Below are 14259 nucleotides of genomic sequence, written 5' to 3' on the forward strand. Positions count from 1 at the left end.
GCGTCTCTTCTGGACTGAAGTGATAGCTCCTGGAGTTTGTGATGACTGTACTTGTGAAAACCACCCTATAATCAGTGCCGGGAAAGATCTCGTAGACGGTCTAGTGCTCTACAGCGAGAACGAGAGAGGATGATATATAAGAGTCAAATGTTCCCCGAAGAACGACTGCTGCCCGAGGAGAAGCAGCCAGAGACCATCTAGTGAAGAACCGGAGGAGGAGAGAAAGAGTTACGAGAGCGAGAGATCCAGGACGGCTCATGAAACATGTGAGAGAGACACACAGAACGGCTGAAAGAGCAAAGCGCCGGGATAATAAATCAAACAAGATGATGATGTCAGCAAAACTCACAAAACACTCTATAGCTTCTGAATTAAAAAGTGAACAAACAAGCAGAAATGTTCAGGGATCCCAGTAATCTGACGCACTGTTTGTGGCTGTGCATTATAGAGGTTCAATAATAGGCTAAAATCACCGTTTTATGCTACTAACATGGAAGCTTTTCATGCTATATTAACTTTTACGGTAACACTTTACAGTAAGGTTCATTACCATACAAGGAGCAATACATTTGTTACAGTTTTTATTAGTCTTTGTTAATGTTAAATACAGCTGTACATGTTACTTCACAGTGCATTAATGTTAACAAATACAACCTTTGGTTTGAATAATGTATTAGCAAATGTTGAAATTAATATTAACTAAGATTAATAAATGCTGTAGAAGTTTTGGTAACACTTTATTTTACGGTGTCCTTGTTACATATGTTACATGTACTTACCGTAGTAATTACATGCAACTAACTCTCAACCAAACCCAAACCCTATAGTAAGTACATGTAGTTAATTAATATTACTCAGTACTTAAATATATAATTACACTGTAACAATGACACCTTAAAATAAAGTGTAACCGAAGTATTGTTCATTCTTAGTTCACTAATGTTAACTAATGAACTTTATTTTAAAGTGTTACCATTTTTAGCTGTTAATCTTTGTTAATGTTAGTTAATAAAAATTCAACTGTTCATTGTTAGTTCATGTCAACTTTTGATTTTGATAGTATATTAGTAAATGTTAAAATGTATATTTACTAAGATTAATACATGCTGTTAGTTCATGTTAACTAGTCAAACTCATCTTCTACCCATATATTCAAAAATATATACAAAAAGAAAAGCAAAATTAGATTAGGAAATGCTAAAAGAAAGACACAAAGAAGTGGCGAGCAAAAAAAAAAACAAGAAGGAAAAGAAGGCAAAGAGAGAGAGAGTTTGTTGATGGTTCTGTGATAGTTACTCGAGAACTGAAGGTCCTATGGCCTCGGCGATCGTCTTTAAGCACCTCCAACCTACACTGGAGCTTACGGAGATAAAGTCATCAGTCCATCAGTTACAAGCAACACAAGAAACAATCCCACTGAAGACTGACAGCGGCATCAGGCAACTCAAAGACACACACACATACAGAAGGCACAGTTAAAGGGGTCGTATGAAGCTCTTTTAAAAGTTCGTTATTTTGATTGTAGAATAGGTTAACAACATGCTTTAATATTCACATATTGTATGTTATTGCAGCTCCTCTAATCCCAGTAACGCTCTGTTTCCCGAAAGCATCGTTAGCCAGCTATGGCCGCAAGTTCTGTCGTTATCAGGAAAGTTCAACGAGTCTGTGTTTCCCGAAACCATCGAACATTCGCAAACAGCATCGCAGAGTGTGTGTTTGGAACGACAGCGTCGACCTGTGGTTAGAAGAGTAATTTCTAGTTTGCATGACATGTGGACTCAATAAATCCTTATCTTGAGCAAAATAAGCAAGCTGACATTCAGTACAATCTGTGTCTTTTATTAATAATACATACTAATGTCATTTACGTCTTTTAGTTTGTCGAGATTTAAAGCGTTGTTTTTGAACGTAAAGAACGAGCCTATGATTGAATCTGTAAATAAAGCAAAATAACTGAGAAAAATGAGAAATAGTTGTGATGGATTTTTTAATTAATCATAACAACAAAAAAAAAAAAAAATTCTCGCAGGAACAACATTCATATGCTTTTGAATATTAAATGTTTCCAAATTCTTTGGTCGAAAACTCGTGACTTTTGAGTGTGTGAGTGTATAAATAACAAACAGGGGAAATGAAACTAGACAGATGTCTAGGTTTGAAAACGTGTGATTAACAATGAAGTAATCAAGAAAACAGAGTTCGCTTCTACCTAGTAACAGAAGGTTTGCCTATGAAGAACCAATCAAATTGTAGGGAAATTATGTAATGTATCATGTCATTTTCGCCATTCTCCTATTTTATAAAAACTGTTGTATTCCTTTTGCTGGTGGGATTCTCTCTGAAATTTGTCTGAGATCCTCCGGCCGTGATTAAAGCATATTCGAAGGCATTGTCTGAAGTTTGTCGGATATTATTGTGCAGCAAGTTAGTTTGTCGAACAAGTTACAGGTTAGACACTAAAGACCTTATTCCCGAGTGATAGTGTCAATAGGGGGCGAGTTGTCGTTCGACTCTGTGAGACTCTTATGCTGGGTTAGATTGTGGTCGGGTAACTCTAATTCTTGGGCATTTTATTTATGCGGTAAGAATAGCTACGCTTAGGCGTCAACCCGCGCGTTCAGAGGCAACTCAACTGAGTATAATATTTTCAGGTGTCAAGGACACTCGGTTCAACCTCAGGTGTGTAGGGGAAAACTCTACCACATAGTCCTCAGATGCCATGTCCGTAATTTAGAGCAAAACATAGGGCTGTAGTCCGGTCTTGGACTCGAGTCCGGAGACCGTTTATCTATGGTCTCGGACTTGTCTCGGACTCGCTGGCATTCGGACTCTGACTTGTCTCGGTCTCGGCCACTGGTCTTGCCAAATATGGCTTTTGGTCTCGACCGAGTCCAGGTGTCTTTATTATGTTCCCAGTAAGCACACATACGTCGCCGCGATATTAAAACAAAATATTATTGGAGGGAAAGTGAAACACTGGCCACCTAATAACTAGCGATGGGCGTTTCGGCATTTTCGTGAGCCGGCTCGTTTGACTCACAAACGGCTCTTTAAAAAATAAATGTTTAAATAAACTCGCTGAAAGTCCATCGCTAGTGCAACGTGAATATTCACATTTTTAATTGTCCATACAACCCGAACACTTGCCTGCTTGCCTTGCACATCTAATTAATGGGCAAAGTTTTCCGACTTTTTTCTTACCTTTTTTTTGGTGTGTGTGTGTGTGTGTGTGGATGTTATTGAGCTTGTAGAAGTTTAGCTCTCGCGTTCTCCTGAACATCTCGCTGAATGACGTCTGAACATTGCCCGATGTAATTTCTGAGTCATATCACTCCACAATCTGCCTCTCTTTTAAATGCCTATTCCACGTTGCCTATTCCAATTATTTTAAATAAAATTTAAATCATTCATTATTTCATTATTACATAATGATTTAATTTCTATAGGCTATATTTTTTAGCAGACTTTTTTTTTCCTGTCCTGGGCTCGGTCTTGACTCGGACTCAAACCTTTTTGGACTCGGTCTTGACTTGGACTCGACTAGTCCTGGTCTCGGACTTGTCTTGGACTCGACAAAGGTGGTCTTGACTACAGCCCTAGCAAAACATAGCAATTAATTCGATCTCAAACAGATTTATTAAAAGAAGTTATTACTCGACCACGTGTGATTTCATTAACCAACGTGGTTGAACGACCAATTTGTGACAATATGGTTTCGGGAAACAGTCGTGACTATCTAGTTAAGCAGCGAGTTACACCGTTGTACGGGAAACGATTTCTACAAAGCCCCTCCTTCTGTAAAGCTCAGAGTGCTCTGATTGGCCAGCTGACACGGTGCGTTGTCATTGGCCGAACACCTCAAGCGTGTGTCTGAAATATAACACGCCTTGCCATAATCCTGAGCTTCAGCTTCCGAGGCTTCTAAAGCAATTGTAAACACAAAGTTAATAATAATAATGTTGTCCTTTTACCGGATCAGTTTGAGCCGATCGATCAGAACCACATCTTTCTCTGTTAGATGGGATAAATCCCTATTATAGGAGACGAGGAGCTCTGTAACTTTGCGAATCTCATATATGCACAAACAGATACATTACACACTAAAGGTAAATATTTAAAAGCATCATATGACCCCTTTATCTTTCAGGTGTTTGAAGAACTAAAAAGGATGCTAACGAACATTTAATATAGATTACATTTAAAAATCGCCAAGAATAATACATGTTAAACACACACAGACCCCAACGCTTTAGGGAACTATGTAGCCAGTCATACAAAAACACACTTTAAAGTCAACATCAAATGTCATGCAACACCCATTTTAATAATTGCAGTGAATAAAATAAGAAAAATTATAAAAAAATTAAAAAAAACGGAAAGAAAAACTGTAAAAGCACTGAATATCAGTTCATTAACTATTCATAAAATATCATAGATGTGGCTAATTAATACCTAATTTGTAAAGACATTTACAAGAAATAAGAAACATATATATTTCCTTGTGATCTGATAAATCATCTTTCAGCTTAGGTTTTTTTTTTTTTTGTATTATTGAATGATCAATATTGTGATTCTGAGCAGAAAAAAAGAGTGTTTGAAACAGGTGTTTAAAACTATATTTGTTTTTTCAATCACATTCAATTTATGATCGTATTCTTGGTAATTTCATGACTTTAAATGTTTAATCCAGGAATGAATTGTGTCTGACACCTGTTTTGGTGAATGGAAGTGGCGTGAATACAGATATTCACAAAAAAGAAACATGACAAGTCTTTTAATTTTGGTTGAAAACACTCTTAAAAATGAAGGTTCTTATTGGGATCGATGATTCCATGAAGAACCTTTAACATTCATGGAACTTTTCCATTCCACAAAAGGTTCTTTATAGTGGAAAAAGTTTTTTTATATATATATATATTAAAATGTTCTTTACACAAAAAAAAAAAAAAAAAAAGGTTCGGTAACACTTTATTTTACAGTGTCCTTGTTACATATGTTACATGTACTTACCATAGTAATAACAGTAAATTATGCATAATTACATGCAACTAACCCTCAACCAAACCCTAATCCTACCCTAACCCTATAGTAAGTACATATAGTTAATTAATATTACTCAGTACTTAAATATATAATTACACTGTAACAATGACACCTTAAAATAAAGTGTAACCAAAGGTTATTTTAGGAACTGTTCTTTAATTTAAATGTTCTCCAAAAAATGTTCTTCAATGGCAAAACCCCCCTTTTGGAAGCTTTATTTTTAAGAGTATATGAAACTGGAGTGTGTGTGTGTGTGGGTTAGTTAGTATTAGTGATGGTTTTAGATATCCTACTGATGTCAGTTAGAAGACCAAACCATATGATGGAGTGTGTACTCTCACTTAATTAAGACAGTGACGGGGTTGAAGCAGGACAGGAGCTCTTGTCATTTTTACAATCTGCACTAACTGTGAAGCTGAACTCAACACACTCCTGAAGTGCATAATAGGAAACACACACACACACACACACACACACACACACACACACACACACACACACACACACACACACACACACACACACACACACACACACACACACACACACACACACACACACACACACACACACACACACACACACACACACACACACACAAATCAGACCTAAACTATGCCATTTAAACTCTATAATGGAATTGGAGCTAATTCTGGATAAATTGAGAATCACTTTTTTGGGGGTTTTAAACAGAGATTGTGATTCTCTCAGAATTCTGAACAGACAACTGAACAAAATAAAGTAATTTACTAGAGGTTTTGACAAAATGTTAATTGCTGCAGTATATTTAAAATGTTTAATTAATCTGAATTATTTAAACTCGGTCTGAGTGAATGATTCAATGGGCCCTATCTTACACCCGGCACAATGCAGCGCCAAGCGTGACCTTTTTTTTTGCTAGTTTCAGCCCGACGCAGTTTTCATTTTCACGTCCTGCGCCACGTTGTTTAAATAGCAAATGCATTTGCGCTCATCTGTGCGCCCCATGGGCTGCTGGTCTGAGAACGAGGTGTGTGTTCTGGCGCATTGATGGCGCGTTGCTATTTTGAGGAACTGAAATAGACTGAGCCATTGACCGACTGAAACCTGGTCTAAAGTCTATAGCGCAATATTATTTTTTTTGTTATTTAATGAACGCGTTAGTAATGTGCGCCTATAGGCGAATCCACAACGTGTGTACACTCTTTTTATTACACACACAGGGACGCACAGCAGCACACAAACATGCCAAATATTTAAAATAAAAGGATTACAATGTAAAAGATTATTATTGTGTACATAAAGATATAGTGGAGTCCGGCTTGTCCTGTAGATGGTCTGTTTGCGCACGAGCTGATCCGTTTGCGCTCTGGAGACGCGTTCAGTCTTTCCACTATCAAATTCCGTCATGTAAATAGCGAATTGGCCATGGCGCGAGCGCAACTGGCATTTAAAGGGAATGGGAGATGAGACTCTGATTGGTTTAACGCACAAAAATCCCAAAACATACCCATTACTCTTTAAGAGAATAGGGACAACCCTTTAAGACCACGCGCCGGGTGCGCCGACTATTTTTCCCGTCGTTAAACTAGCAAAAGTGGATTCAGACGCCCTAAGTGAACTTGCACCCTTTAGCTTTGCGCTTTAGACCATGAGCTTAGATCGTTAAAATAGGGCCCAATGACTCACTCATTAATACTTCATTTGTTTCATTCCTGAATGAATTCGCATTTTTCGATTATTTCAAATTCATTATCCAATGAAAAATGTCACTTTGAAAAGTGGTCACTTGTCACCACCTACTGATGTAAATATGTAATTGATGCCATTTTTATTTGAAGCGTCATGTTAATTTCAAAAGTTGATTTACTTTATTTTGATCACTACACTAGACATCAGTGTTTATTTCCGAACTATAAACTTTTATTCCAGTACTTGTGTCATAATTTGAATTATTGTAACACAGAAATAATGAGACTGTGACTGTGAAGCTGTTTCATACCTATATATGACAATTACTCTCTCTGGATCAGAACACAGATCTTAGCTGTGATCGTACTTGACAAAGGTTTAATAGACAGAGTCGAATCGTTGTCATTTAGGAATAAGATCACGTGGGTGTTTGAATTGAGATTGTGATCTTTTCACGATTAATCGTACCCTGGAAATCCAGAGTTCTCGGCGAGAGCACAAGTTGAATTTGCTCAGCGAGTTTACTCTGGCGCCGAGTAATGATGCTCATTAAATATGCCCTTGTATCCGAGCTGCACCAATCACATCGGGTTATCTGATATAGGCGGGGCCAGAGGCGAGCTAAAGATGACGACAGCGCTGTGACGTCGAAGTCATTAGTAAACATTGCAAGATGGCTATGGATGAACACCAGTTGTTTGAAACGGCTTTGGCCGCTACAATGAACGAGTTAGACTTGGCTTTTTATCTAAAAGAGGAACAGAAGACGCCGCTCGAATCCTTCCTTTGCAAGAAGGACGTTTTTGCTGTTTTGCCAAGAGTCTAATCTACCAGTTAGCTCCACTGGTAAGCTAAGCGTATGGGGTTTATTGTTGTGATTGGTCGTAGTGTTATCCAATTGCGTGCAGTGAGATTTTCAAATGCATGCTTGGTGCCGCCCCTCGAACTGGTCGATTTTCATTAGTCGATGCCAGACCATTAATCTTTCAGATTTTGGCCTGGATTTCCAGGCTAGATTTATCGTGCAGCTCTAATTGGAATTGATATGCATTGCCTATGTACTGTCTAAAACCAGTCACTTCCGGTTCTGTTTCATTAAGCATTCTGCCTTAAAAGGCTGCTGTCTATGTAGGTTTTACATATGTTTACATGTTTAACCATAGGTTACCCTGTTTAACCATAGGTTACCCTGTTTTACAGGGATGGCTGCCGTTTTAAGTGTAGCTTAAGAGGATCTTTCCGCTGCATTATTCTCAATGTTTTGAGGGAAGTTATCCAGCAAGTTTGACTAATTACAATGCTATGCACACACACACACATAAACATATTCATTAAAGTCTCTCCAACACACATACACTGCTGCAAACACACTGTTAGATCCTCGACACAAACAACATCACACATGAGTAAAACAAAAAGGGAACAAATGGCAGTGAATGAGTGTGTCAGAGCAATATAATTTTGGTTGTTTTAATTAAGTCACTTATTCACTTGATCAAAGTGTCTGCTAAAAGATCATATAAAAGTGAAAATATTCATGCCATAATATGGCCATGCTCTGTGCAAAAAAGGCTTATCTTTATCTTAACACCAAAATACCACTGTTTCTACTGTAGAATCATGCATACTAAATCTTAATAACTTAATAACACAGTGACTTTAGTGGCTAAATCTTCTATTGCTCAGCAAAACTTTGGTGTAGGATTTAATTTGATATTTGAAGTTGCAAGTCAATTGCGCAAATAACTACAAAGAAACGGCAAGTAACGCATTGAATTAAGTGTGACATTTTGAAGTAGAAAAAAACTGTCACAAAAAAACTTGTTGCACGCCACTTGCTTCTGTTTTCTATTTGTAAAAGATTAGTTGCACATTAACTGTAGTAACTATGGTATTTTGGAGGAGACTGTAGTTATGATGGTAAATAATGGTATGTATATATATGATCAAAGGAATTTTGCAAACTTATGATGTCCTTTTTAGTGGTGTTTTGTGGTTTTAGAAAAAGACAACAATTATATATATATATATATATATATATATATATATATACTATTTTATTTGTATATATTTTAAAAGCTGAGCTAAACTTTTTTTTATGATATCCAGAATACAATAGGACAAAAAAAGTGTTTATACATCCGAATTTTTGTTTTTAATAATCATTTAATAAAATCTATTTGTTACAGGAACATGACTATGTATAGACTGACAGCTAATTAAAATGTATAAATATGTATAATTTTACATTGATTACTAAATAACTGTGTGCTAAATAACAAATCTCAGAACAGACTAAAAATATAGGCGTCTAATCTGTGTTTTACAGAGTAACTAATAGTCGACTGACGCAGCTAAATATTATATATTTGACTGAAAACTGTTGTGCTATTTTCATAAACAATGGTGAATCTGTTATCGTAGCTGATTTATGAACAAAACAACCCTGGTGTAGGATTTACTTTGAAACAATTGCAAAGAAATACAAATTTTTAAGTAAGACTGAAATAGTAAAATGTACTCAAATAGTCTTTGTTATATTTTTAACCACAAAAAAGTATTTTTTAGAGTCTATTTCTAGACTTTATGAGGCTAAATCTGTCTCGCTATGATTAAAGATGAGCTCTTTACCTGGTCCAAGGTAGAGTACCTTGACTTGAGTGTGATGACCTCATCCAGGTGTGCTCTGAACTCTCGTCGTGACGCCTGGAGGAAGCCACAGGATAGTCACTCACCCTAAACACACACACACTCCTATCTTTCCCCCACACGCGCACACACACACACACACACACACACACACAAACCTCTCCATATCCAACAGGCACATATACAGAATCGATCCGCATTCTATCAAACACATTTATGAGCATGCTCTGCCACAAACACTGACACAAACACACTCAGAGATACACTAACTCTCTCCAACAAGACGCACAGTAATAAAAACACACTGCAATGATGTGCAACCGCCGCAATGGAAAACATGAGCAGCTGAACGGAATGAAAACTCACCCCTGGTAAAAACAACTCAACTGATCTAATGCTGTAAATCGTGAGTGATAAATAGGAACAAACCAACAGAAAAGAAATCGTGGAGCAGGAGAAATCACTCCCATGGTGAATGACACTCGCATCAAGCTTCTCCAAGACAGCAAACTAGTTCAGTCTGTTTGAGCAGTCCGCTACGCTATACGAGCAACTGACACATATTAGTCAGTGAACTAGTATGCATTGCATGAGATTTATCTCTCTCTAAAACAATATTGACAAAGACTTTTTTAGATTTTTAAAATAAAAAAATAAAATTAATTTGTTACTGGAAAAAGACAACATTTAAAATAGCTGAGCTACTGTCACATTAGTACAAATGAATAAAAATACCTACTAAAAAATCCCAAGTTTCTTTTTTTGTTCATTGGCTTTTTTTTTTTTTTTTTTTAAACATGGGAGTTTTACTTACTCCCAAAAGTTGAGATACAAATACACTGGATAAGTAAATTAAGTGTAGTTTACGTAAAATACGTTTTTTTTTATGATGTCTATGGAAGCTTGTTTCCGCCACTGAATTAAAAAAAATCTTAATAATAAAAAAAAGGTAATTGTGACTTTTTATCTAACAATTTGGACTTTTTCCCCTCGCAATTGCAAGTTTACATCTTGCAAATCTGACCTTTTTTATATATTCTTGCAATTGTGAGAAAAAAAGATAAAATGTCACAATTATCTTTAATTTTTTTTATTTATTTTTTTTGTTGCGGAAACAAGCTTCCATAGATATCTGGACTACAATCTGTCCAATAAAAATATTGCCATTACATTTTTTAATTTTTTTTAATACAAATAATAATAATTTGTTACTGGAAAAAAGACAACATTTAAACATTTTTAAAAGCTGAGTCATGCTAATAAAAATTAATAAATAGCTACTTCTATTTTTTTATATCCGGAATACAATTTGACAAAAAATTATAATTTTTCCATAACATTTTTTGTTTTTAATAATAAAAAAAAAAATCAATTTGTTACTGGAAAAATATGTTAATAGCTGTCACACTAATAAAATTTTACAAAAATGTATCAATAATTTACTTATTATTAAATAACTAACTAAAACATCTCAATGTAGTATATAATATATAAGCTGTACAGTATTATATATATAAGCTTGTAATTTACAGTATATGGATAGAACATCGAATAAAACTTATTTTAAAAACTATTAAAAAACTCTTTAAAACAATCAGAGTGAAAAAAGTTCCCAATATGTCTAAAATGCAGCAGAAAGAGAAGTTATAAGCTGCACTTTAAGAGTATATTGCGTGTTTTACGTAGATAACGACTAGTTGTCGATTGATACAGGTTTTTCACTTGTCGATACCGAAAATCTAGGCCGATTTATTGTCGATATATAAATAATACAGTTAAGTGCTAGCAAATACATTGTACTTCACATTGCCATAGAGCGTTTCATGGATGAGGGAAAATAACATTAAAAATGCATTAAAAGAAAAAAGTAAAAGAAAAAATGATGGAAAAACCAATGTCAAAAACACATAAAACAACAACAACAACAAAAAATCTCCAAGACAAACATCTAAATTTGTCATATAAATGACAGCAAGTCATTTCTTCTCAGTTGCACTCGAGATAAAAGCATGCATGACAAGACAGGAGGGGATTCAAGCAACATTCATCATGGGCACATTCAACGTGTCACATGACAACATGTGGAGGTGGAGGAGAGCTGTTGCTGATCTGGCCCGAGATGCATGCAGGAATACCTCAGCAATGCTTAGGGTGGATGAAGAGGAGGGGAGCCGCGCCTGGGTGCCATGAGAAGGGGAAAAGAGAAGACAATTAAATATAAGAGCCAGCAAAGCCAAGCTGAGACAGACACTGCGCCCCCTGCTGGCCCGGAGGACTGCAAGCCAAAGCAGCTGGGAACAGAAGACATTTAAAAAGAGACGATGTGAAGATAAAGACCAGAAACTACGCAAACACAGCGTTTACACTTGCGTATTTGCATAGGGCGTGTTTCGGGCAGGACAGTGCTTCTGATCTGGGATTTGTACTTGACGGTTTTGAATGCAAGTTCATCTTGGGTTTCTTTTGCAATCATTCGTGATCCCATTTTGATGTTGGCTTGCGGGGATAAAAATGTGCTCACATTAAATCCAATTTATATTGGATTTACAACACATACGGACAAGCACACACGCAAACACGGCAAAGATGAAAAGATGGGTGAAGCGTTTAACACATTGCTATGCCACTAAAACACGCTAACTATAACCCAAACTACCATTATCCGGTTTACTGAAGATCACATTTCTCAAAACAATAACACTGATGTCAATGTGAGTAAAGATTTATGGAAAAATTACAGGGATATTCAGAAATTATTTCACATATACTCAATATACACATCGAAAAGTATTTAAAAAAATAAATAAAATAATACTTGATTTCAACGAGGATGCATTAAATGTGTAAGAATTGAGAAAATGCCAACCAGACCCTGAGAGGACAAAGGACCTCTCTGGAAATTAACATTTGAACTAGCCCTCATGCACCATCGAGACGAAAGTCTCACCTCCGAGTCATCCTAATCTACATTTCATTCCCTCATCCCTCACCCCCTCTCTCTCATGCTCAGATCACCTGAATTCACCCAAGAAAATGTATAGTTTAATGTGAACGATATAACATCGAGTATTATACATATTTAGTATAATTTGAAATGTCTCAGTGCGACTGGTACAAATGTCTCATTTCCAAATAAGTAAAACAAAAGGTAATAAGGTTTTTAAGAGTTTGGGGATAACTGGCACACAAAGGAAGGTGGTCTCCTGGCAAATGGTCTCACACCCCCAAAAGGTGTAACCTCTGAATGCAAATTTCTTTTGTTAGTACATGTTTCCATGTGAAAAAGGTCCTGACTATATAATGGGATGCAGCAGGGGATTCGGGGCCTTTCTGTATTTCAGATTAGTGAGTGAGACTTCTCAGCCTCATGTATTTCTTAATGTTGGGTTTGCATCTCTTCTCTTTATTCCACAGAATTTGATGTTTTGTATCGATTATCTTTGAATTGATTATGAAATTGGCATGATACATTTACCTGACATAATAAATTGTTACATTTGATTATTCTAACTGATTTTGACATTATTTGCATTAAAGAGTTAAAAGGAATAGTCAAACATTCGCTCACAATTAATGACCCACAGATATCATTAAAACCTTTTCATTTATGGAGTCAGATGAAATAACGAGAGAATACATATTCAAATGTATTACATTTAATCAAAAAATACTTTGCCTCAAGAAAAGGACAGTAACACGTAAAGACCTTCCGCGCTGGTCGGATGCCGGTTTTAGGCCGATCGAGCGCGAGCTTACAAATGCATCAAAAGTGACAGTAAAGACATTTATAATGTTACAAAAGATTTCAAATTAGTACTGTTCATTTAAACTTCCTTTTCATCAAAGAATCCTGAACAAAAAAAAAATCAAGGTTTCTGCAAAAATATTAAGCTGTTTTCAACATTGATCAAATTAATAAGAAATGTTTCTTAAGCAGCAAATCGGCATATTAGAATGATTTCGGAAGGATCATGTGACACTGAAGACTGCAGCTAGTGGTTGAAAGTTGCCTGTGGTTATAGAGATTTTTAGATGAATGCCGATGCTTTTTAGGTCCGGTAGAATCTGCGATCTCTGAACCGGTTTGTTTGTCATGAAACCGCTTCACAAACAGTCTTTCAACCTCGTAGTATCATTATTTCTGTGAAGCAATAGTTAAAATGATCATAGAAGTACTTGGATAAAAGTTTAAAGTTCAAATATGAACACTGATGTCTACGATAGCGATCAAAATCAGCTTTTCATAGAAACTTTATGCTTAAAATAAGCATTTATCGATTACATTGTTTCGCCACTAAGTGGCGACAAGCGACTGTTAAAAAATGTATTTGTTATTGAATCATTTATTCAAGAGAATGTAGTATTGTATGATGCTTCTGAAATAAAAGTCAGAAAGATGTGATGATTTGTTTTTGTAAATATGATTTATTATATACATCATGTACAGTGTATGATTTAACTTTTCCCGATGGTCTAGTCTAGTGTTAAAATAAATTGCAATATATTGCAATATCGAAAAGCAATACTTGTAGAATCGCAATTCTTAAAAAAATTCCCAATACATATCGTATCGGCACCCAAGTATCGTGATAGTATCGCATCGGGAGATAGGTGTATCGTCCCAGCCCCCGGTGACTGGTTCTAGTATAGGTCATAAACCCCGCCTCCCCATGTTATTTAAAGGAACCGTATGTAAGGTTGTGGCCAAAACTGGTACTGCAATCACTTTCAAATTACTGTAGAGCAGTGTATACTTTTTGTGTGCAAAAAAACACACAAAAATAACGACTTTATTCAACTCTTCATTTTCTTCTGAGTGAAGAGCGTTCTGTACATCAGAACGGAGGCTCACTATTGGCCAGCATCACACACATGACCAGCGTCGGCCAATAG

The 14259-nt window shown here is 36.1% G+C and overlaps 1 protein-coding gene across 6 annotated transcripts in view; it reads right to left on the reverse strand.

Annotated features, from left to right (window-relative positions):
* Window positions 1-14259, reverse strand: part of gphnb (gephyrin b) — a 106436-nt gene that overhangs the window by 18076 nt on the left and 74101 nt on the right. For 2 of the 6 annotated variants that reach the window (XM_082147166.1, XM_082147165.1), the window contains exons 9-11: window positions 11502-11543; window positions 9349-9423; window positions 1297-1359 (exon numbers count right to left, since the gene is read on the reverse strand). The exons of 2 other annotated variants lie outside the window; for them this stretch is intronic. In XM_082147166.1, coding sequence (XP_082003292.1) covers window positions 1297-1359; window positions 9349-9423; window positions 11502-11543 — 180 coding nt within the window. The remainder of the gene's footprint in view (window positions 1-1296; window positions 1360-9348; window positions 9424-11501; window positions 11544-14259) is intronic. 2 more of the 6 variants (XM_082147168.1, XM_082147167.1) reach the window with 1 other exon arrangement.

The sequence above is a fragment of the Leuciscus leuciscus genome (assembly GCF_965113295.1).
Source record: "Leuciscus leuciscus genome assembly, chromosome: 19".
Classification (NCBI taxonomy): Eukaryota; Metazoa; Chordata; class Actinopteri; order Cypriniformes; family Leuciscidae; genus Leuciscus; species Leuciscus leuciscus.